General features: G+C 65.8%; 5 protein-coding genes across 14 annotated transcripts; 3 read left to right on the top strand and 2 right to left on the bottom strand.

Moving 5' to 3' along the window:
* The first annotated feature begins 116 nt into the window (after positions 1-116).
* AMT (aminomethyltransferase) lies at positions 117-2,182 on the top strand. The gene is made up of 8 exons (XM_065845610.2): positions 117-383; positions 458-538; positions 657-788; positions 954-1,032; positions 1,156-1,301; positions 1,386-1,566; positions 1,686-1,841; positions 1,947-2,182. Exons 1-8 carry the CDS (start codon positions 135-137, stop codon positions 2,123-2,125), a joined length of 1,203 nt encoding a protein of 400 aa, XP_065701682.2. The 5' UTR covers positions 117-134; the 3' UTR covers positions 2,126-2,182.
* A 50-nt stretch (positions 2,183-2,232) lies between these two features.
* Positions 2,233-3,165, bottom strand: TCTA (T cell leukemia translocation altered). The gene is made up of 2 exons (XM_065845611.2): positions 2,813-3,165; positions 2,233-2,328 (listed from the first exon to the last, which is right to left on the bottom strand). The coding sequence occupies exons 1-2, from the start codon at positions 3,163-3,165 to the stop codon at positions 2,286-2,288; spliced, it is 396 nt and encodes a 131-aa protein (XP_065701683.1). The 3' UTR covers positions 2,233-2,285.
* Positions 3,164-11,332, top strand: UBA7 (ubiquitin like modifier activating enzyme 7). Its single transcript, XM_065845609.2, is given in 25 exon segments — positions 3,164-3,199; positions 3,202-3,320; positions 3,425-3,590; positions 4,148-4,282; positions 4,351-4,457; positions 4,637-4,727; positions 4,834-4,975; positions 5,075-5,172; positions 5,286-5,432; positions 5,514-5,672; positions 5,864-5,971; positions 6,053-6,133; positions 6,222-6,377; positions 6,467-6,632; positions 6,709-6,905; positions 7,162-7,226; positions 7,385-7,568; positions 7,684-7,758; positions 8,069-8,255; positions 8,436-8,545; positions 8,659-8,745; positions 8,821-9,012; positions 10,661-10,762; positions 10,842-10,942; positions 11,156-11,332. Coding segments are annotated over 25 exon segments (3,138 nt in total). The 3' UTR covers positions 11,283-11,332.
* Positions 11,333-11,434: 102 nt separating this feature from the next.
* Positions 11,435-13,890, bottom strand: INKA1 (inka box actin regulator 1). Of its 2 annotated transcripts, none has more exons than XM_065845685.2 (2): positions 13,722-13,890; positions 11,435-12,373 (listed from the first exon to the last, which is right to left on the bottom strand). In XM_065845685.2, exons 1-2 carry the CDS (start codon positions 13,770-13,772, stop codon positions 11,495-11,497), a joined length of 930 nt encoding a protein of 309 aa, XP_065701757.1. In that variant the 5' UTR covers positions 13,773-13,890; the 3' UTR covers positions 11,435-11,494. The 2 variants fall into 2 exon arrangements, with proteins under 2 accessions (XP_065701757.1, XP_065701758.1); XM_065845686.2 differs by having other exon boundaries at positions 13,580-13,828.
* A 136-nt stretch (positions 13,891-14,026) lies between these two features.
* CDHR4 (cadherin related family member 4) lies at positions 14,027-20,947 on the top strand. 9 transcript variants are annotated; one of them, XM_071813053.1, is made up of 20 exons: positions 14,027-14,716; positions 15,094-15,114; positions 15,263-15,459; positions 15,531-15,693; positions 15,767-15,852; positions 15,981-16,076; positions 16,600-16,703; positions 16,776-16,912; positions 16,992-17,157; positions 17,251-17,392; positions 17,636-17,738; positions 17,958-18,170; positions 18,251-18,390; positions 18,471-18,615; positions 18,690-18,892; positions 18,980-19,119; positions 19,214-19,249; positions 20,316-20,382; positions 20,481-20,511; positions 20,657-20,947. In XM_071813053.1, the coding sequence occupies exons 1-20, from the start codon at positions 14,650-14,652 to the stop codon at positions 20,710-20,712; spliced, it is 2,313 nt and encodes a 770-aa protein (XP_071669154.1). In that variant the 5' UTR covers positions 14,027-14,649; the 3' UTR covers positions 20,713-20,947. The 9 variants fall into 9 exon arrangements, with proteins under 9 accessions (XP_071669154.1, XP_071669152.1, XP_071669149.1 ...); XM_071813051.1 differs by having other exon boundaries at positions 17,284-17,392; positions 20,316-20,511; XM_071813048.1 differs by having other exon boundaries at positions 20,316-20,511.
* Positions 20,948-21,609: the final 662 nt, after the last annotated feature.

Genomic DNA, 21,609 nt, shown 5'->3' with positions numbered 1-21,609 from the left:
CAGGACCCGAACCCAGCATCCCCCCGGGCCGGCGGCGGGGGAGGCGGTGCCGGTGTGCGGGGCGGAGCGGGGGCCGGCCGGACTCCATGTCCCAGGGGCCCCGGGGCCAGGCCGGGCCGCACCGGGCACGGAGGATGCTGCGGGCGGGCTGCCGCGCCGCGCTGCCCCGCCGCCCCCCGGGCTCGGCGCCGCTGAGCGGGGCCGGGGGGGCCGAGGCGGGGCTGAAGCGGACGCCGCTGGATGCGTTGCACCGGTCCCGCGGCGGGCGGATGGTGCCGTTCGCCGGCTGGAGCCTGCCGCTGCACTACGGGCAGGGCCACCTCCAGTCCCACCTGCACACCCGCCGCCGCTGCTCCCTCTTCGACGTCTCCCACATGCCGCAGGTAACCGGGATGGGATGGGGGGTTGGGGATGGGAGGGCACCCACAGTGCCTCACGCCCCCTTGGCCCTTTCCAGACCCGGGTGTATGGCCGGGACCGCGTCAGGTTCATGGAGAGCCTGGTGGTGGGGGACATCGCTGAGCTGAAGCCAGGACAGGTATGGGGATGCTGGGGGGGGAACCAGGCATCTCGCAGGGCCAGAGGTCCCCAGGGACACCCTGGGTGGGCAGGGGGGAGAGGCAACCTGCCCATGCTCCCAAGGGTCACATCCGCAGGGCACGCTGACTCTGCTCACCAATGAGAGGGGTGGCATCGTGGACGACCTCATTGTCACCAACACATCAGAAGATCACCTCTACGTGGTGTCCAATGCTGGCTGCGCTGACAAGGACTTGGCCATCATGAGGGTACGGCATTGCCCATGCCCCATGGGAGGTGGGGACACACGGTGGGAATGAGTCCTCCCACTCTTTGGTGACGTCCATGGCTGCGCAGGGTGAGGTGGCTGCAGCCACATGGGGGGCTGGCACCAGTCCAGCCCCCACGCCAACAGCCCGGTCTCACCCTGGCAGGGCAGAGTGGCAGAGCTGCAGGCCACCGGCAGTGACGTCCACCTGGAGGCATCAGACAACGCGCTGCTGGCTCTGCAAGGTAGCAGGGGCCTCACACGGGCCTGCCCTCCTCCAGGTCCTTGTTCCGTGGATGTCAGTGTCCTCCCCATTTCACCTCCCTTCCCCAGACACTGCCATCCCCCAAAGCCACCTGTCTCCCCAGGTCCCTCCATGGCACGGGTGCTGCAGGCAGGGCTGTCAGATGACCTGGCCAAGCTCTCCTTCATGAACAGCATCACCACAACAGTCTTTGGCGTGCCAGGCTGCCAGGTCACACGCTGCGGCTACACCGGCGAGGATGGCGTGGAGGTAACCCAGGAGCCACACCAGCACCCCCACTCTGATCCTGAGGGTAATGCTGTGTCCCCTGACCCTGCCCCTGTCTCCACACAGATCTCGGTGCCCGCAGGGCGGGCGGTGGAGCTGGCCGAGCGGCTCCTGGGTGTCCCCGACGTGTGGCCGGCGGGGCTGGCAGCCAGGGACAGCCTCCGTCTGGAGGCTGGGCTCTGCCTCTACGGCAACGACATCGACGAGACCACCACGCCTGTTGAGGCCGGGCTGCTGTGGACTTTGGGTAGGTCAGGGCCCTGTCTGTCCCCACCTCCTCCTTGGGGTGGGCAGAGCAGCCCCATGTCCCCAAAGGGCTTGAGGGGACCAGGTCATCGCCGACCCTCGCCCATCTCTGCCTCGCAGGGAAGCGCCGGCGCGCAGCCATGGACTTCCCCGGCGCAGCTGTCATCATGGCACAAGTGAAAGAGAAGCCAAAGCGCAAACGCGTGGGGCTGACATCAGAGGGACCCCCCATCCGTCCCCACATGGCTATCCTAGGCCCTGAGGGCACACCTGTGGGTAGGTGGGGGCAGCAGGGATGGTATAGACATGGCTCTGAGCTGTGCCCATGGCAGGGGAGGGGTCTGGGGCTGCCAACCCCCACTCACCTCTCCATGTCCCCAGGCACAGTGACCAGCGGCTGCCCCTCGCCCTCCCTGGGCAAGAACATCGCCATGGGCTACGTGGAGGCGGCGCACAGCCGGGCCGGCACCACGCTCACCATCGAGGTGCGGAAGAAGCAGCACCCAGCCCTCGTCACCAAGATGCCCTTCGTGCCCACCCAGTACTACACGGCCAAGTGAGGCCAGTGCCCAGCGCGAGCACGGTACCCCAGCCCAAATAAAGGTCCCTGCCCCCTCTCTTGGCCTCCTCTCTGGTGACAGTGGGTGCCAAAGCAAGGGGCAGCAGGTGGGGCACAGAGCTTTAATGGAGCGGGCAGTGCCCAGCGGGTCCTGGCACTTATCACTCCCGGTGCGTCTTCGCCGGCTCCACTGTCGAGCCCTCCCTGAAAGAAAGGGGCAGCATAAGTGGTGCTGGGGCAGCATGCTGGCATGGCACCCTCGTACGGCACCCCGACACAGGGGGAGGGTAGCTGCCTGCCTATGTGGGCTGGGCAGCACTGGCGCAAGACTTAGTGGGGCGTACTGGTCTGGGAGCACGGATGGGAGGGCGCTCACTGGGCTGTACTGGTCCAGGGGTGTAACCAGGAGGATGGTCGCTGAGGCATACTGGTCAGGGGGGCACTCACTGGGGTGCACTGGTTTGGGTGTGCAGTTGGGAGGATTTTTGCTGGGCTGTTCTGGGGTGAGGGCAGATAGCAGGGCGGTCTCTGGGCTGTACCGGTCTGGGGGTGCAGCGGGGGCGGCATTTGCCGGGTGCGCTGGTGCAGGGGTGCAGCCGGGGGACGTGGGCGGGGCCGCAGCGGGGCAGGCGGGGCCGAGAGGGCCGCGGGGGTTGCGGTCGCGGGCCCGGTCGCGGTCGGGACTCACCGGGGCGGGCAGTGCCGCTCGGCGGCGCCGTTGCGTCCGGCCGGGCCGGCGGGGGACAGGGAGTGTGCGCGGGGCCGAGCGGGCGCGGGGCCGGGCCCGGAGGCGGTGCCGGGGCCCAGGCCGGTGTCGGGGGATCGGCGGGCGGCGGGGCCCGTCCGGTAGCAGAGCGCGGCCACCGCGCCGCCGTAGGCGCGCCAGGCCAGGCGGACGCCCAGCAGACTGAGGCCCAGCCAGAGCAGCAGCAGCTGGCACAACGCGGCCCGCACGTCCTGCGCCGCCCACTCGGCCGCCAGCTCCCGGCCCAGCGCGCCCAGCGCCCGCCACGGCGCTTGCCAGCCCGCTACCGCCGCCATGGCTGCCCGGGGGCGGGGCCTGCGGGGGCGAGGGAGGGCGGGGGGCGGGGCCTGAGCCGTGAGAACTTCCCGGGGCGGGATGGGGGCGGGGCCTGTGCGGTGGGCGGGGCCGCAATGGCGGGCAGCAGCGAGGAGGGGCTGTACTCGCGGCAGCTGTGAGTGGGGGCCGGGCCGCGATCGGGGCTGATGTCGGGACAGGGACGGGGACCAGGAGCGGGACGGAGTGGGGCGGACCCCGCTGACGGCCCCTGCCCCGCAGGTACGTGCTGGGCGGCGGGGCGCGGCGGCTGGCCGGGGCGGCCGTGCTGGTGTCGGGGCTGCGCGGGACGGGAGCGCAGGTGGCGGCGGCGCTGGTGCTGGCGGGGACGGGGCGCGTCGTCCTGCACGATCGTGGCGTCGCCTGCACCGCTGACCGCGGCCAGCAGGTACAGACGGGGGCGGGCGAGGTGCTGGCTATAGGCACGGGGGCGGGCGGGGATCCCCGTAACAGGTACAGGTGAGGATCTTGGTAAAAGGTGTGAGTAGGGATGCCGGTAGTGTGTGCAACTACGGGTGGGGGCACAGACAGGGGTCCTGTTAATGGGTATGGGTACAGGCAGAGCTCCCACTAATGGGTACAGGTGTGGGTAGTGGCCATAGTAATGGGTACAGGTATGGGTGTGGGTGGAAGTCACAGTAATGTGTGTGGGTGCAGCTGGGAGATCCCTGTTGCAGGTATGGGTATGGGGTGGGGGGCTCCCAGTAATGGGTACAGCTTGGGGGTCCTGGAAGTGTGTGAGTGTGGAATGTGAGGTCCCTGTCATGGGTGTGGCCCAGGGTGCCTCTCATTGTCCCAGGCAGGGCCTATGGAGTATCCTGTGTCATGGGTATGGTCCTCAGCAGAGGGTCCCCCACCAGTGCAGGCAGGGCCCTGTGGAGCACCCCACTGTGGTGAGCAGCACTGCAAATCCACGGGGTGCCCTGCTATGTGCCCACCCTACAGTTCCTTCTGGGAGAGAGTGATATTGGCCAGAACCGTGCGGAGGCATCCCAGCGGGCCCTGGCCGAGCTGAATCCCCATGTGGCAGTGGCAGCTCATACGGGGGAGCTGTCAGAGGCTTTCCTCGCCTCCTTCCAGGTGAGCCTGTGCCCCCACACCCCAGGGCCCCCCAGGATGGTGGTACCTTGCTGACAACCCTGATACAGGTGGTGGTGCTGACTGAGTCCCCGCTGGAGGAGCAGCTCTGCGTCGGGGACTTCTGCCATGGCCAGGGCATCTACTTCATCGTGGCTGACACCAAGGGGCTAGCGGGGTAATGGGTCTCTGTCGCAGGGTCCTCCTGTGGCTCTGGCTCACTTTGTCCCCAGAGCCCCCAGCCCTGCTCTGCAGCCCGTGTCCCAATCCCACTGGTGGGGCTGGGACAGGACCTGGCAGTGCTCTGCCAGCTTGGCGAGGCGGCTCCTCCAGGAAACACCCATCGGTCCTCTGCAGGCAGCTGTTCTGTGACTTTGGGGAGCGCTTCATTGTTAACGACCCAGCAGAAGGGGACCCAGAGCGTGCTGCTGTGCAGCACATCTCCCAGGTAGGAGAACAGCCTTAACAGGCTCCTTGAAATGCCGTTCCTTCCTCTGGTGCCTTCATGCCACCCAGGTCCAGTCCCCTGCCCTCATGTCCCTTCCCCTCCTCAGGGCAACCCAGGTGTGGTGACATGTATGGGGACAGAGGACAACCGCACCCACCTCTTCTGTGATGGTGACCTGGTGACATTTTCTGGTGTGGAGGGGATGACGGAGCTGAATGGCCAGGATCCCATCCCCGTGCATGTGCTGGGTGAGCTGCCCAGTGGGTCCCAGCTGCCCTGGCCCAAGATCAGGGAACTTGCTGGGTCCTTAGCAGTGACCGTGACATCTGTCTCTCTCTCATCCCCAGATGGCTTCAGGCTGGAGATCGGTGACACCAGCTCCTTCTCACCCTACCGCTGTGGTGGCTTGGTCTCACAGGTTCGGCTGCCTGAGGTGCACTCCTACGTAAGTCCCCCCATAGCCCCATGGTGCTGCTGCCCAGGCTGCAGCACTGCTGTGCTGTGCCATGCCCTGGCCCCAGGTAAACACTCACCCAAGCCCTGGTGCTGTGCCGGCAGGAGCCCCTGCGCCAGGCGCTAGAAGAGCCCAAGATCCAGGTGGCAAATCCCGAGGAGCTGCTGCGCAGCCGCAGCCTGCATGCTGCCTTCCGGGCCCTGCATGCTTTCCGCAGGGAGCAGGGCCGCCTGCCCCGGCCCAGGGCACTGGTGAGTCCCCATCCTGCCCTGTCTGGCCCCTCCAACCCCCTGCCACCCTGCCCATGGCTGCCCTCACACCTCTCCCCACAGGCGGACACTGAGCGGGTGCTGGAGCTGGCGCAGAGCCTGGGGGCACAGCAGGGTCCCCTGGACGAGGACGTCGTGCGAGCCTTTGCCAGTGTGAGCGCGGGGGACCTGTGCCCCGTGGCCGCCGTAGTCGGGGCCATGGCAGCCCAGGAGGTGCTGAAGGTGAGCGGGATGGGAGTGCCGGGCTCTGAGGTCCCTCTGAGGTCACACTCTGCTCGGCTGTCCAGTGGCGTTTGGTGACCACGAGAGGGCACTTGCTGCCTGCCTGGGGACGCCGGGCCGGGCAGCAGCGCTGGGCTGGAGAACAGGGGGACCCCGCTGGCCTCAGAGCCGACAGATCCTGTTTGCTCCAGGCCATCACCGGGAAGTTCCTGCCCCTGGACCAGTGGTTGTACTTCGACGCCCTGGAGTGCCTGACGCTGGAGGGGGCTGCGCGGGTGACAGAGGAGGACTGCGCCCCGGTGAGAGCACAGGCCGAGCCCTTCCTGGGTGCCAGGCGTGCTGCGGACACCCGCAATTATGTGGTTCCTCTGTCCTAGCAGAGGGGCTCTCGCTATGATGGCCAGATCGCTGTCTTTGGGGCCGCCTTCCAGGAGCAACTGGGCCACCAGAAGTACTTAGTGGTGAGCTGGCCTGGGTGCTGTGGTGCTGGGAGGGGCTGCAGAGCAGCTGGCCAGTGCGCAGGGAGCTACAGCGGCTCTGCCCCAGCAGGTGGGAGCCGGCGCAATCGGCTGTGAGCTGCTGAAAAACTTTGCCATGATGGGGATGGCAGCAGGGCCGGGGGGCAACCTCACCATCACCGACATGGACACCGTCGCCCTCTCCAACCTCCATCGGCAGCTCCTCTATCGTTCAGCAGACATATCGGTGAGATGCTGCAAGGCACCTTGACTGTCCTGGGGGCTCCCCGGGGCTGTGGAGTGGGGGAGACCTGACCATCCCCTTTGCCCTGGCAGAAGCCGAAGTCGGCAGTGGCTGCTGCGGCCGTGCGACGCATGAACCCCAACGTCAGGGTGACGGCTCACCAGAACCAGGTGGGACCTGCCACTGAGCTGCTCTATGGGGATGACTTCTTCCAGCGCCTGGATGGAGTTGCCAGTGCTCTGGACACGCTGGAGGCCCGTGAGTACTGGATAGAGGAATTGGGCTGAGCCCCAGGATGTGACCCTAGCTCCCCAGCACCCCTGGTTCCCTGCAGGTGCCTATTTGGAGAGCCGCTGCCTCCGCTGCCACACACCACTGCTGGACTCGGGCACAGAGGGGCCACGGGGGAACGTGCTGGTCATGGTGCCCCCCCTGACCAAGCCGCTGGAGCCAGCTGGCACCGCCAGGGATGGCACCTTCCCCCTCTGCACCCTGCGGTACTTCCCCCGCACCATCCAACATACGCTGCAGGTAGGCTGTGCTGCGCTGGCACCCAGCGAGGAAGCCACGGCACCTCTGTCTTCCTTTCCCATTTCCCCCTCTGGCCATGTCCAGGCGGTCAACCACGGGCAGGATATGGCCCCAGCTGCTTCCTGCTGGCAGCCTGAGCTCTGCTGCTGGTCCTGGCCCCAGCACAGCTTTTCCCTCCCCCTGTGCTTGGGCTAGAGGTCCCAGGGGGCACAAGGAGGGGAGGTCCCAGTGCTCAACCCCTGCTCCTTCTCCGCAGTGGGCCCGGGATGAGTTTGAGGGGCTCTTCCAGCTGCCAGCGGAGCACGTCAACCGATTCATGGAGTGAGTGGGCTTGAAGAAGCAGCGCTGGGAAGGAGCTGCCAGCCCTGTTGGGGTGCTGCCTGCCCGAGCTGGGGAGAGAGGGACAGACCGCTGCATCCCACCCAGGGCATCCATGGGATGGCTCAGATGAGCAGCAGCGGCGGTACCTGGTTTTGCAGAGACCCAACTTTCCCAGAGCAGCTGCCAGCAGGGAAGGCCCTGGAGGTCCTGGAGCAAGTGCAGAGCAGCCTGCAGGAGCGGCCACGCGACTGGCAGGACTGTGTGCGCTGGGCGCGCCGGCGCTGGCAGAGCTGCTACCACAATGCCATCGCTCAGCTGCTGCACAACTTCCCCCCGGAGCACGTGAGCCCAGCACCCATGGGGCTAGTACCCCCAGCGCTTTGTCCCCTATGATGGCCGCCCTGTCTCAGCCACGGGGACACATACGTGAGCCTGACTCTGCTCTTCCCTGTGCCAGGAAACCAGCCCGGGTGTCCCCTTCTGGGCAGGGGACAGGAGCTGTCCCCATCCACTGACATTCAACCCTGAAAATGTGAGTGCAGAGGAGAGCCGTGGGGTCTCCATCCGGGACAGTGCGGGCAGGGGGAGAGCTGAGCCTGTGCCAGGGTACAGGGGTTGCTAGATCATCACAGTCTGTCTAGGGCTGCCAGTCTGTCCATGTCCCCTGGACAACAAGGGCACTGCTGGGAACAGCACACACGTGCTCTTGTGGCTGGAGGAGAAGAGGCACCTCCGTTCCCACCTTGGGGCAAAGCTGCTCTGCCCGCTTGTGGCAGTACAGGCAGCCTTTGCTCACATGAGCTTGTGGCTCTGTGCCCTATGAGCCCCACTCTGCCCCGCAGGACACCCACCTGGACTACATCCTGGCTGCTGCCCACCTCTTTGCCCAAGTATACAAAGTGCCACCATGTAGCGACCGGGCAGCTGCACAGACCATCCTCCGCAGTGTGGTCCTGCCACCCTTTGCACCCCAGGAGGGGCTCCAGATCCCCCTTGCAGAGGAGCAGGAGGAGGCGAAGGAGCCTACGGGTGAGGCTTCTCATGTCCGTGGGTCCCCCGAGTCACATCCCTGGGTCCCCAGGTCCAGCCTGGTGGCAGTGGGGCTGGTCCTGCCCCGACGCTTAGGAGGACCTGGACTCAGAGTGGGGGCAGCGTGCTCTCCGGGGCCGTACTCCCCGCAGTGCAGGGGTACCATCCCTGTGTCCCCAGACTCTGAGCAGCTGGCGGAGCTCACCCGGGACCTGGCACAGCAGAGACAGGAGCTGATAGAGGGTGAGGAGGCACAAGTGCCCCTGATGGAGCCCATCCACTTTGAGAAGGTACCAGGGCCAGGCAGGTGGCCCCACTCAGCTCCAGAGCTTGGTGGCTGCCAGTCCATGTGGGACACCAGTGTCCCAATGAGATGCTAATGTCCTCACACTCTTCTCTGTAGGACAGCGACATCCATGTGAACTTTATCACGGCAGCATCCAACCTGCGTGCAGAGAACTACGGCATCACCCCCGCCGACTGGCTGACGGTGAGAGGGGCAGCCTGGGGGGTCACGGGTCCTCACTCCATGTGGGGCAGCCAGTGACATTCCTCCTGTCCTCAGAGCAAGCGGATCGCTGGGCGGATCGTGCCTGCCATCATCACCACCACAGCGGCCGTGGCAGGACTGGCGTGCCTGGAGATCTACAAGCTGGTGTGGGCATGCCGGGACCTCAGCTGCTACCGCAACAGCAACTTGAGCCTGTCTGACTGCCTGCTGCTCCGCATCCAGCCGCTGCCGCCCCCCACCTACCGGGTAGGACCCTCTCACCCAGGGCAGGGCAGGTGGGGGGTGCCCAGGGGTCTCAGGGTGCTCCAGCTCCCAGCGGCAGCTGCTGTGGGGTGATGCCAGGGGGACTAAGGAGCAGGGAGGTGGCCATGCAGGGGGAGCAGCCCTGGCCGTGGGGTTCTGGGAAGAGATGTGAGTGCTGCAGTGGGCTGGGCATGCCACCGGGCAGCGAGGAACCGGCTCCTTCCTGCAGCCACCCCCCCGGCACCAAGTGGCTGCCGCTGTCCCACTGGCCCCAGCTTAGGGCCCAGCTGCAGTGCTCTGGGATGCCTGTGGGGCTGAGGTAGCACCACCACCCCATAGCGGGCCCCACAGCGAGCCCCATGGCCACGGGACAGGGCCGTGGCAGCCATACACATCTGGCTTATGGAAACCAGCTGCAGCAGCTGGAGAGCAGCTGGCACCGGGCCGGGAAGGGCCGCCCTGGGGGGAGCGGGGCTGGGGGTCCCAGTGGCGGGGGGCCAGGCTGCAGCCGCACTGCTGGGGAGGGAGAGCGGGTGGGGGCAGGTCCAGATTGGGACTGTCTGGGCGATAGAGGCCCCTTTGTCTGGGGGTTTATGGCGTGCGAGGCGAGGCAGCCCTTCCGGCATGGCAGGAAACGCCGATTGGAACCAGATTGGCCCGAGGGGCCCAGGGCCAGGGGCAGGAAGAGGGGGAGGGAAGCGCCTCCACCGCCTGGCCGGGCTCCGGCATCACTTCGGGCTGCCCAGCCGCCCCACGGCCCCCTCACACCCCACAGGCTCCCCAGCCCTGTGCTGTCCTGGCCACGGTGCCCCCCTGTTGGCACCATCCTTGGGTGGAGGGTGCTGCTGGGGGTGGCCATGCCCTTGGGTCCCTGCAGCAGCGCCTGGCTCCTCTGTGTTCCATGGTGAGGATGCCCGGTGCGATGTTTTGTGCACAGCTGCTCGGCCGAGGTGGGAGCACATGTCCCCCGGGCTCGCTTGGCGTGACCTGTGGTCCCATGGAGGCCTGGGGAGCCTGCCTTGGTGGCAGCCTCAGCCTGAGGGATGCACTTTCCAGGGCACTGGGACGGGCAGTGGCTTTCCCTCTATAGCCGCCCCGGTGAGGATGGGGTTAAGCCCTTTCCACCCGGTGGGATCAGTGCAGGCAGCAGGAGGCAGGAGGTGAGAAGGCAGCAGAAGGCAGGAGGGGAGGGTGGCCAGGTGCGAATGCCCCTTCCTGCGCCGGGCTGGTGCTGCCTGCAGCGAGGGCAGATGGCCGGGCGGCTGTGCCAGACGGCGCGGGACCACATCCAGCACTCAGCCCCGAGGTCGGCGCCTTGCTGGCCCCTTCAGGCCGGAGCTGAGGTCGGGGGCCACCGGTGTGAGAAGAGGCGATTGTGAGGGACTGGGCAGCGCTTCAATGGTCCTTTGTGTGCCCTTCCTGGCCCGGGGCTGGGGGCAGCACTGGCCCCACACCAACCCTGGCCCCTGCTGTGCCGGGGGGATGGCTGTGCTCCCCATTCTGCTTGCAGTCCCCCCGGTCCCCAGGCTGGTCCCTTTGCCTGCCCTGCTGTACCCCAGCCCTCGTGCCTTGCCAGTCCCTGCCCCGTGGGGCCAGGCAGCTAGGGTATGGGGTGCCAGTGCAGGCTGCTACCCTATGCTTTCCCTTGCAGTACGGTGGGCGGGAGTGGAGCTGCTGGGACCGGCTGGAGATGCAGGCGGTCGGCGCGGACGGGCAGGAGATGACGGTGCAGGAGGTGCTGGAATGGCTGCAGGTGAGACCAGCACCAGCAGCACCTAGAGGGGTCACCCTGAGGGGGTGAAGGGCCAGATCCTGACACCCACCACTTGCAGAGGACACATGGCTGGACCGTGACCACGCTACTGCGTGGCCACACCGTGCTCTATGACAGGGAGGAGGATGAGGAGACACGGGCCCAACAGCGGGCGCAGAGGTAGGTCCATGGTTCTGGGGCCCAATCCTGCCCTGGGGGGCTGCCAGACCCCTTTCGCTCCATCCTGAGCCATTCCAGCTGCAGCGCAGCTCCCAGCCGGCTGCTGGATAAACATCCTGCCGGCAGCATTTCCCGTGGCGGGACCCCTGCCCGGCCCCTTGCTGCTGAGCCCTGCGTCCCCCACAGCCTCAAAACCCCTTTTCCCTGCTACAGGTTATCAGAGAACCTGGAGGATGCTGGGCAGCCACCACGGCGGGAGCTGGAGCTGTACTATGTGTGTGAGGGAGAGGATGCTGAGGCTGAAGATGCCCGTCCCCCTCTCCTCTGCTTCCTACCCTGAGTGGGGGGCCAGCACCCCCCTAAGCCTGTGCAATAAAAGCTGCAGGATGAGCTCTGGTGCATTGGCTCTCATCACAAAAAAATCCTGCCTGTCCCTGCCTGGAGTCAGGGTGCAGGCAGATCCCACCACCCCAGTAACCATTGCTCTGCCCATACCGTACAAAACTGGGGTTTATTTACAGTGGACGAGGGTGCAGGCAGCGGTGGGAAGGGCTAAATGTAGCCGATAACGTCGTTACAGATGATGGGCTGGCGGCTGCGGCTGTTCATGAGGGCGGTGAAGCGGTGGAAGTCTGTGGCCAGCTGGGCAATGTTGCTGTGGGACTGGTGGAAGCAGGCACCCTTGGGCTGCCCCCCAAGCCCCAGCGGGCAGGAGAAACGCTTGGTGGCTTCACGGCCCCCCGGCCGCGCACCCTCAGCACCCCGGGGCCGGGCCATGTTGGCCAGCTTACGGCGTACGTTGCCTGAGAGACTGAGCAGGAAGGCGGGGGGCTTGGCCAGGCGGCGGGAGGGCTCGGCGGGGGTTCGGCGCCGGGGTTCAGCACCCACCTCAGGCAGGTCCATCCAGTTCTCCACCAAGTCAGCGAAGCAGTTGTCACCCAGCACCAGGGGCTGCCGGTTCCGGCTCTGCGACAGCAGTGCCACAGTCCAGTCCTGTGTGTCAGCCGGCTCCAGCGACCGCCACTGCTCCAGGCAGGCGTCCGACGTGGATTTGGGGCGGGCACGGCGGGTGGGCGCGGGTGGTGGGGCGGTGGGGCCAGCGGAGAGCCGGTGTGCCCGCTGGCAGGGCGGTGGGTGCCTCCGTCGCACGGGCACCTCCTCCTCCCGCCATGTGCCCCCCGATGCCTCTGAATACCCTGAGTCAAACTCCAGACTGCGCTCGCTGGCTGGGGGAGAGCGGGCAGCTGGGCAGCCCCTCTCCTCCTCCTCGCCCCCCGGCTCCAAGCTGCAGGCTGAGTCCGCGGCTGAACCGGGGCGTGGGGGGCACGGGGGGCGGGGGGCCGGCCCCGGTGCCCCTCCCGGCTGGTGTGGCGCCTGCCGCGTGCCGGGCATGTGCGCCCGCAGTGCCGCCCCCGCCTCCTGCCGGCACCGCTGGGGAGAAAGGACAAGTCAGTGCAGCCATCCTTGCTCCCCCAGCCAGCACACCAAATCCCAATCCCACCCCCCTGGCACCCTGCACCTCCCAGTCCCGGCTTGGGGGGGCTTGGCTCACGGGGCCGGGTGTGCAGCAGGGTGCAGGGAGCGGGGCACAGGTCCCAGCTTGCCCACAGCCCCGGGCCCCGCTTTCCCGCGGCTCCTGCATGGAGCCGGCCGGCGTGCAGCAGCATGTCGGGTGAGCAAGCAGGCACCCAGCCCTGGCTGTGCCTGCGGGAAATGACACAGGGCCACGGCACGTAGGAGCTGGGCATCCCGCTGCCCCCCCGCTGGCCCCTCATTTTCCCCTTGCCCTGGTGGGATGGCAGCCGGGACCCCTGTCAGAAGGACCCTGCTTGGTGGCACAGGGCTGGCTGCAACCCCAGGGCACCCACAAGTGCTTGGGGTGGGGCGCTCCCCCCACGCCTTGGCAGGGCCACTGCACCCACCCTGTGCCCTCCAGCTGGGGACACCCCAGGTGATGTCAGGGTGCACCCAGGCCTGCACCCAGGGCTGGGGCCCCCCAAAACACCAGGGAGCGCAGGGGTGTGGGGGAGACGGGGCTGAAGGGAACGTGGCCAGGCGGGCGCTGGAAGGGGCGGCTGGCTCCCACAGCTGGGCCGCTCCTTGCTCTTGAATTCCTATTGTCTGAACCCAAAAGCAGGGAGTTACGTCCGCTTTCCTTTCCGTGCTGGAGCCACGGCAAGATGAACGAGCAGGAGGGTTTGCTCTGCTGGCCTCTTACAGCAGCCCCCTCCAGCTGGCCCCAACAGAGCTGCTGGCCAGGCAGCACCCTGCCCCTGTCCTGTTCCTGTCCCCATCCCAATCTTCGTCCCCCTTCCTGCCAGCCAGGACCCTCTCAGCCAGCCCTGCTGGCGATGTGCCACGGCTCCAAGCTGCCTTGTCCCGGCTCTGGCCAGGGACGCCGGCACACCCGGCTGCGGGGAGCTGAGTAGGCGTGTGGCAGGCCCAGGGGAGCCGGCTGGGCCACCCTGTCACCTCTGGTCCCCTTGGGGCAGTCCAGGTGGGCAGCAAGGTGGCAGCTCCAGGGTGGTGGTGCTGCTGGCACCCTGATGGCTGGACACCCGTGTCCTATGGCCACCCACATCTCCACCACCACCCGTGTCCCCACTGCCACCCGTGTCCCACCGGACGCCCACGTACCCCGTGCCGCCTTGGCCGTGTGCGTGATGTCACTGCGCTGATGTCATTGGCAGCACCCTGACATCACAGCGAAGCCCGGGCGGTGCGGCGGGGCGCAGGCAGGGTGGCCCTGTCCCCTCTCGGTGCCCGCGGCGACACTCACCCGTTCGGCGCCGAGCTGACCCGGGACGGCGTCCAGGCGGGCGCTGTGCATGCCCGGCCCGGCCCCGCGCCCGGCCCCGCTGCCGGTCCCGCCGGTGCCGGTGGCGGAGCAGCAGCAGCGGAGCGCGGCGCAGCGCCCGGCCGTGCCCGCCGCCTCCCGGCGCTGCCTGGGCGGCACCGCCCCGCCCCACCGCAGCCAATGGGGCCGCCGTAACGTGAGCCCGGCCCGCACCGGCACCGGCACCGCCGCCCCGGGGCCCCGCCCCACCCCGCCCCGCCGCCTCGGGGCCCCGCGCCGGGCACCACCGGGCCGCGGGCACCGCCGGGCACCACGGAACCGGGCACCGCCGGGCGGGGCGGGACCCGGGGCAGCGGTCGGGGAGGGCAGCACCCAGTGCCCCGGTTGGCAGCACCCGCGAACAGCGGGGGTCCCTGGGCGCGCAGGAGGTAACCGCGTTAAAAGGCCCCGGTGGAGGCACTCGCGGGCACCGCACTGCCAAAACGAGTTTGGGTGCTGGAGGAGGGAAAGGTGACCCCGGCCACAGGGGCCGCGCTCTGACAGCGCCTACTAATTGGGAGCTAATAGCAATTAATAGGAATTCCAGGACAAGAGGCTCTGGTTTGCAAATGAAGGGGAACACGACCAAAAATTACCTCCCAGCTAATTCTCCCGGTTCCTGAGTATGGTGAGGCAGCAAAACCCCACGGAGCATCACTGCCTGCCTGCCCTCCACCAGCTGGGGCTGGCACTGAGGGGATGGTGAGGGGCTGTGAGTGAATGTGTGCAGGAGCTGGGGACACTGGGGCCATGCCCAGTCCCTGCCTTAGGGCTGGGCTGGCAGCCACAGAAGCCGGTGTGACGCTGGGTCGGGGTGGTGCCCAACACCCCTGGCAACGGGCACCAGCTTGTCCCAAACAACCAGCAAGCCATGGGCATGCACAGACACCTCATCTTCCTCCTCCTCCTCTTCCTTCTCCTTCTCCTCTATGCGCCAGGTAGGTACTTCAGGGTCAGGGGCACTCTTTGCCAGACCCTGAGTGGGGGACTGAGGGAGGGGGAGAGGGGATGGGCTCCCCCCAGTTGCCCCCCTGTGCCTGAGGCTGAGCCTGGGGTAGGCAGAGGGGCTGGCAGCTGCCTGGCTGGGTTTGGGCAGGGAAGGGACATTGCTGGGTTATGGGCAGGGCATTGCTGGTGTCCTCAGGGCATCGCTGTGACATCCTTGGGGCACCACCAGGGCATTAATGGGCCATCTTAGGGGCATATCCAGGCATTAATGGAGCATCTCTGGAGCTTCACAGGGGCATCTCTGAGGCCTCCCCAGGGTATTGCTGGCACCACCTGGCAGCCTGGGGTGACTCTCTTCTCTTTCCAGGGACTTTTGTCAGAGCAACAGGTAAGAGCGGGGTGCCCTGGGCCCTACTGCACCTGGCAGGGAGATCTGTGCTTGCAGAGATGCAGGAGCAGGACTCCCTAAGCACAGCCAGGCAAGCCATCGGTGGCACTAGCTGGGTGTGAGGCCGGTCCCTGGGGTCTCCTGCCAGACCTGCCTGACCTGCCACGTGTGGTGGCCCTGAGTGAGGATGTGGCACCGGGCACCCTTGTGGCCAAGGTGAACGTGTCCTGCAGCAACACGAGCAGCAGTCCCAACGTCACCCTGCATGGCATTGACCCTGGCCACCCCTTCAACCCCATCGCTGTCAGCGCCGACCCTGTAGCCACCACCACATTTTGGGCAGAGGTGCGGCTGGGGAATGGGGAGCAGGGCAGGAGCCTGCCAGCATCCCGCTGAGCTCTGTGTCCCTGTGGCAGGTGACACTACGTGCTGGTGCACAGCTCGATGCCCACCAGGTGAACCAATACACCCTGACCCTGTGGGCTGCCTGTCCTGGTGAGGAGGAGGTGGAAAAACAGCTCTTTGTCCGGGTGACAGCAGACCAGGCACTGCGCTGTGACACCCCTTTCGCCAGCGTAGGTAGGAGCCAGGGGGCAGCGGGGGTCATGGGTGCCAGCTGGCACTGGTCTCTCATGGCCATTCTGTGCCACAGAGGGAGATGTGGTACAGGTGCTGGCTGACGTGGCGCCCTGGACACCTCTGTACGCGGTGCTGCCCCAGCCACTTGGTGGACTGACGGTGAGTGATGTCTGCCCCGGTGGCCCAAAGCCCCCACAACCAAGAGCAGCCTTGGGGACAGCAGGTCCCTGGATGTGCAGGAGGGCACAGGGGTTCCCACCCTCCTCTCACTGCCCGTCTCACTGCAGTTCAGGCTCCGAAATCATGACACGCCACTCATGCTCACCCACCGGGGCCTGGTGCTGGCACCTGCCAGCGGCTTTGACCCCAGCAAGGACATCCAGGTGGGCAGCAGCGTCCCCAGGTTCTCACAACCGCCTCTCAGCCTGACTGGGCTCAGCACTTCACTGGCACTGCCCACAGCAATTCCCATCCCGCTCCTCCAGTCCACCTCCTGGCTTGTCCCAGCCCTGGGAGTGCTCCAGCCCTGTCTCTGTCCCCGGCTCCACCTCCTTCTGCATCTTGAGTCCTGTCTCAATCCTCATCCCTGTTTCTATTCCGATTCCCAGTCCTATCTCCAACTTGTCTTCATCCCCATCTCCATCCCTGTCCCTGCTCCAAGCCACATACTTGTCCCTGTCCCCATCACCTTTCCTGTCTGTGTACCTGTCCCCATTCCATCCCATCCCATCCCATCCCATCCCTGTTCCTGTATCTGTCCCTATTATTATACTCCTCCCCATCCCTACCTGTCTCTCTCATCCCCGTTCCAATCCTGATGCCAATCCGTACCTCTACCTTCATCCCAAACCCTGTTCCTGGTGCCACATGGGGCTGTCCCATGACCGCCCTGGTGCTGCTTCACAGACGTTCAGGCTGGAGATTGAGGTGATGGACCACCATGGGCACAACTGTAGTGGGGCTGTGAGAGTGGAGGTGCTGCCACCGCGCCGTCCCCGTGTCACATTCCTGTGAGTGGGGCTGGGCTGGGCTGGGAGTGCTGGTGGCACCAGGCCATGCCACCCTGCCTGTCTGTGCCACAGTGAGCTGCAGCAGGCTGTGACAGTGCCGGAGGGCACCGGCCCCTTGGAGCTGGTCACGCAGGTCCGTGCCAGTGGTGACAATATCCACTATGCCATCCTGGCTCCCACGGCACCTGTGCTTTTCACCATCGATGAGAGTGAGTGTGGGAGTGGGGATCCCCAGGGCCACCCCGTCCGCACCCTGTGCCCAGTGTGAAGCTGTGCCATCTCCCACAGTGACAGGCGAGATCCGCAGCACCCGCCGGCTGGAGGTGGCCCACACACACCTCATTGTCCAGGCTTACAACGCCTTGCACCCCACCGACCATGCCACTGCCACACTGAACATCACTGTACAGGGGACAGACCAACGGGCACCCAGCTGTGTCCCAGCCATCGTCGTGTACGGTCTGGGGTGGGGAGCAGGGTGTGGGAGTGCTCCACCGTGCCCAGGACAACGGGGACAGAAGCTGAGCAGATGGCCACCCCGCCGCAGGTCCCAGGTACCTGAGACGATGTCCCCTGGCAGCACGCTGGTGACACTGAGGTGCACTGGAGCTGAGGGGAACCTGCGTTATGCCCTTGAGGGACCTCCTGCCTCCCGCTCCCGCTTCCGCATGGACGGGCCACAGCTGCAGGTGAGTGGGTCTGCGGGCAGCAGCCAGGACCCAGCGGGGAGGCAGCAGGACTGTGGGGACCCTCTGACATGTGCTGTCACACTGGGTCCTCAGCTAGGGCTCTCCAGGGCTCTCTGCCCCACTCAGCCTGCCCGTTCCTCTGCCTCGCTCCCTCCTGCTCCCCTGACAGCACAGCTTTGTGGGACACCCCGGCTGTGTGGGACAGCCCAGCTCTGCCTGACAACCCCTGTCCTGGCTTGGCAGGTCAACACCACCCTGGACTACGACTCAGAGGCTACAGACACCATGGGCTTCCAGTTCACAGCCACCATTGTGGTGATGGTGGGAGGGCAGCCCTCACAGAGCAGTGAGTGTCCCCAGAGGGGTGTGACAGAGCAGGTCATGGGTGAGGTGGGAAAAGCTCCTTCCCAACCCCAAAACCAGCAGGTTGTAAAGGAAACATTGCCGCTGATGCTGAGATGCCAAGGGTAGTGCCACTGTCCCCATGCCCCCCAGCCCGTCCGGGGCGAGCACACCCCACCCGATGTGTGGTGCCAGCACAGCTGAGCCACTGTGTGCCACACAGCCCGCGTGCCCATGCTCGTGACAGTGACACCCGTCAATGAATTCACACCGGTATGCCCAAACGGTGCCACCTTCACCGTGATGGAGACGGCAGCTTTTGGCAGCACCGTGGGGCGCGTGACCGGCACCGATCGTGACTACCCGCGGGACAGCCTCGAGTACAGCCTGGAGGCGGGCCCTGGCCCCGCGCAGCCCTTCTCCGTTGACACACATGGTGAGAGCAAAGCCCCATCCCCAGCCCCTGCTGCTCTCTGTGGCACCCACAAGTGCCCAGCAGCTTGTGCTACCCCACAGGTGAGATCCGTGTGGTAGGACCCCTGGACTCCCAGCGGCACAAGAGCTACAGGCTGACGGTGCGGCTGACGGACACCCACAATGACCTGGACCCGGCAAACCGGCGGAGCTGCCTGTGTGATGTGACCGTGCGCCTGCAGGTGCAAGTGCAAGCCCTTCAGGTGAACCGTGGTGGGTGCAAGCGCGGGGGTGCCATACCACCTCCCTCTCCTCTTGGCAGGCTGTGCCGGCCCAGGTGCCGGTATGCACCCCCGAGGTGCAGGAGCTGCGAATCATGGCTGGGTTGGGCGGCCACCAGCCTGTCACCCGCGTAGTGTGCCAGGCCAGCCCCAATGGTGCCACACTGGCTTATGCCATCACTGGAGGTGAGGAGTGGTCCAGCCACAGCCTAGCCCAACCCATCACTGCCATGTGGCCCTGAGCAGACCTTCTTCTCCAGGCAACGAGGACGGGCACTTTCGGCTGGAGGGGAACACCCTGTTCTACCTCCCTGGTGACCTGGCTGAGCCCCACACCTTCATGCTGCTGGTGGAGGTGTGGGGTGGCCCCAGTGGCCCCCGCCACAGCACTGTGGTGGCACTGGTGGTGCACGTCACTCCCCAGAGCACCGCAGTGCCACCCAGCACCACCCCCCTGCACACGGTGAGCAGAGCCTGCTGGCCAGGCAGTGGTCCCAGTCCCTCAGACCCCCTGACCCTGGCGTGTCCCCTCAACCCTACACCTCTGCAGACGCTGCAGAAGGAGCCACTGGTCATCACACGGACAGAGGCGGTGTGGCACCCGGTGGCCTGGTTTGTGGCCGTGCTAACCATCTCTGGTGCACTGCTGCTGGCCACCCTGGGCTGCGCAGCCCGGAACCTGCTGTGCAGGTGAGCCCTGGCCCCATGGCATGGCACGGCATGGCATGGCATGGCACAGTGAGCAAGGCCAAGGGCTCACGGCTGCCTTCTGCTCCTCCTGCAGCAACCGAGACCCTGGCAAGCTGCTCCTGAGCAAGAGGTGGGTGCTGGGTGGCTGGGATGGTCATATCGGCAGCAAGGGGCAGCCATGCATGTTGCACAGGCTCCTGTAGTGTCCTTGCAGGCAGCCAGGGAGACACGGCACGTGGAGTGTGTTTAACGTACCGCATGTTTGGCTATGGTCTGTGGGTTGCTGCACTGCGGCATGGTCTCTGCCGCAGGGTGAGGGTGCAGCACTAATGGGAGCCATGGGTGCAGAGACGGTGATTTGGCTGGGTGACAGCCATGTCAGTGACCAGGCTGGAGCAGGAGCTCTGCGGTGGGCAGGGTGGGATGGCACAGCGTGAGTGCTGCCACCTGTCACAGGGCTGGGTCCTGGTGCCAGGGCTGGGGGTTGCTCACAGGGGGAGCCCCGATTTGCTGGGGAAGGTGCCCTGGGAGGAGGTGAGCAGGCTACACACCCCTGGAGAGGATGAACCAGGGATGAGAGGTGGCGGAGGGGAGAGCCTGAGGAAGCACTGGAGCCGGCCCAGCCTGTGCCGGGCATCTGCATGGTGAGGAGGAGGCACGCAAGCCTGTGGGCAGGATGACCGCTGTCTGCAGCAGCGTAACCACCTCAGGGTAATGCACAGCTGGATCCATGTTCATTGGTGAGGCTGGGGACATGTTGCTTGGTGGCATCAGGGCTGTAGTGACCATGAAGGGGAGAAAACTTGGGCTCAGCCCCCATGAGCAGTGCTGGCAGCAAGGAGGCTGTGGCGCTGCATTTTCCCCAGCACACTGTCCTCCAAGCACAACAGCGGTGTGCACGGGCACATGGGGACACACGGAGGTGTGCTGTCAGACTGGCTTCCACTCTTGGGCATTGCTGAAATGTAGTGATGCTTGGGGAGCACAGCCCTGACTGCGATCCCCTTCAGCACCCAGGGCCACCCAGACTGGGTAAGGGGATGATCAGGTAGGTGGAAGTCACTTGGGGTGATGGGCTTGATGTGGCACAGCCAGCAGTGCAAAACCGTGCTGGTGACCCGCTCCTGGCAGCATCACTCGGGGTCAAGGCTGGGAGGCTTTCACTGACTATGTATTCCCCCCCGCCACCTCCACAGCTCCTGGGATGTGGAGGAGCAGAGGGGCAGTGAGGAGGAGCAGGGCCACCCCCAGGCCAACAGCATGGTGAGTGTATGTCACAACAGCGAGGGTGGGTGCCCTGCCAAGGCATGGGTGGGCACCCTGGGGCACTCAGCACCTGCACTCACCTCTCCTCTGCACAGGGGCAGTTTGATGGCCGTGCGCAGGACCCATGTGAGTGCCCTGTCCCACAGCCCCTGCAGCCTTGGGCTGTGTCCCTCAGGGCAGAGGGGTCTGAGGGATGGGAGGGATGGGCATGGGGCAGCAATGCCTGGGCAGCTCCCACAGGACAAGGGCTGAGTGCTGCCTCCCACCTCAGGCACTGGAAGGGACTATCTCTTCAACAGCGTGACCGGGTCACGGCGCTGGATCTGAGTCGCTTGACCCAGCAAGGGACTCCTGGTGAGCTGCAGCTCCCTGTGGGCCATGCTGGGCAGAGCACCGGGCACCGGCAGACACCCAACACAGCCCTTGGGCCCGGGAGAGGGAGGGGATTCCTCCCCTGTGGCTGAACTCAATGACCACAGGGTGCAGCCATCCCCTGAACCACTCCAGCCAGCTCAGCCCAAATAAATGGTGGCAGAGATTGCACTCACTGCCGTGATTGCCACAGGGAGTGCTGTGGGCAGACAGTCCCGCCAGTGGCTGTCCTGCTGTCACTGTCATTAGTGTCGGCTCCAGTCACGGATGTGGGTGGCATAAGCCGGGACCAGGATGGTTGTCACGGCAGCATTGGCCCTGGGATGGGGTTGGCACTGCAAAAAATGTGCCGAGGGCTTTGGTGGGGTCTGCTCCAGTCACAGCAGTGTCTCCGTAGCCTCTGGATGTCACCCAGCCAGGGCAGCGCTCTGCAGAGACGTGAGCTGGGGCAAGAAAACTTCATAATTGGCAATTTTGAGAAACTTTTGCCTTATGTCCCATGTCCTTCTCAAGCTCTTCCTTGCTTGAGTGCTCCCAGGCGCAATCAGGAGGGACGAGCAGCTCTTCAGCGCGGGGGATGGGTTTCTTAATTAGGAGGAAAAGTGAATTAGTGCGCGCGGGTGAGTTAGCAGGGCCCGGTGAATGGGCGAGAGTGCTTTGAAGAAGTCAGTGAGCGCGGGAAGGTGGCAAACCGGTAATTTGAATTTCAAAGAAGCGCGCCACGGGAGAGCTCCTGGCAGCTCCGGGAAACGAAGTGCTGGCAGGTCAGAGGATGGAGGTGGATTTTGGGATTAGGTGGCTACGAGGGCAGACAGGAGGGCAGGAACCGGCTATGAAATTTCACAGAGGAGT

Source organism: Patagioenas fasciata, chromosome 10 (assembly GCF_037038585.1).
Source record: "Patagioenas fasciata isolate bPatFas1 chromosome 10, bPatFas1.hap1, whole genome shotgun sequence".
Lineage (NCBI taxonomy): Eukaryota > Metazoa > Chordata > Aves > Columbiformes > Columbidae > Patagioenas > Patagioenas fasciata.
The sequence above is the reverse complement of the archived record's forward strand: the minus strand, read 5'-3'. Positions and strand labels throughout refer to the sequence as shown.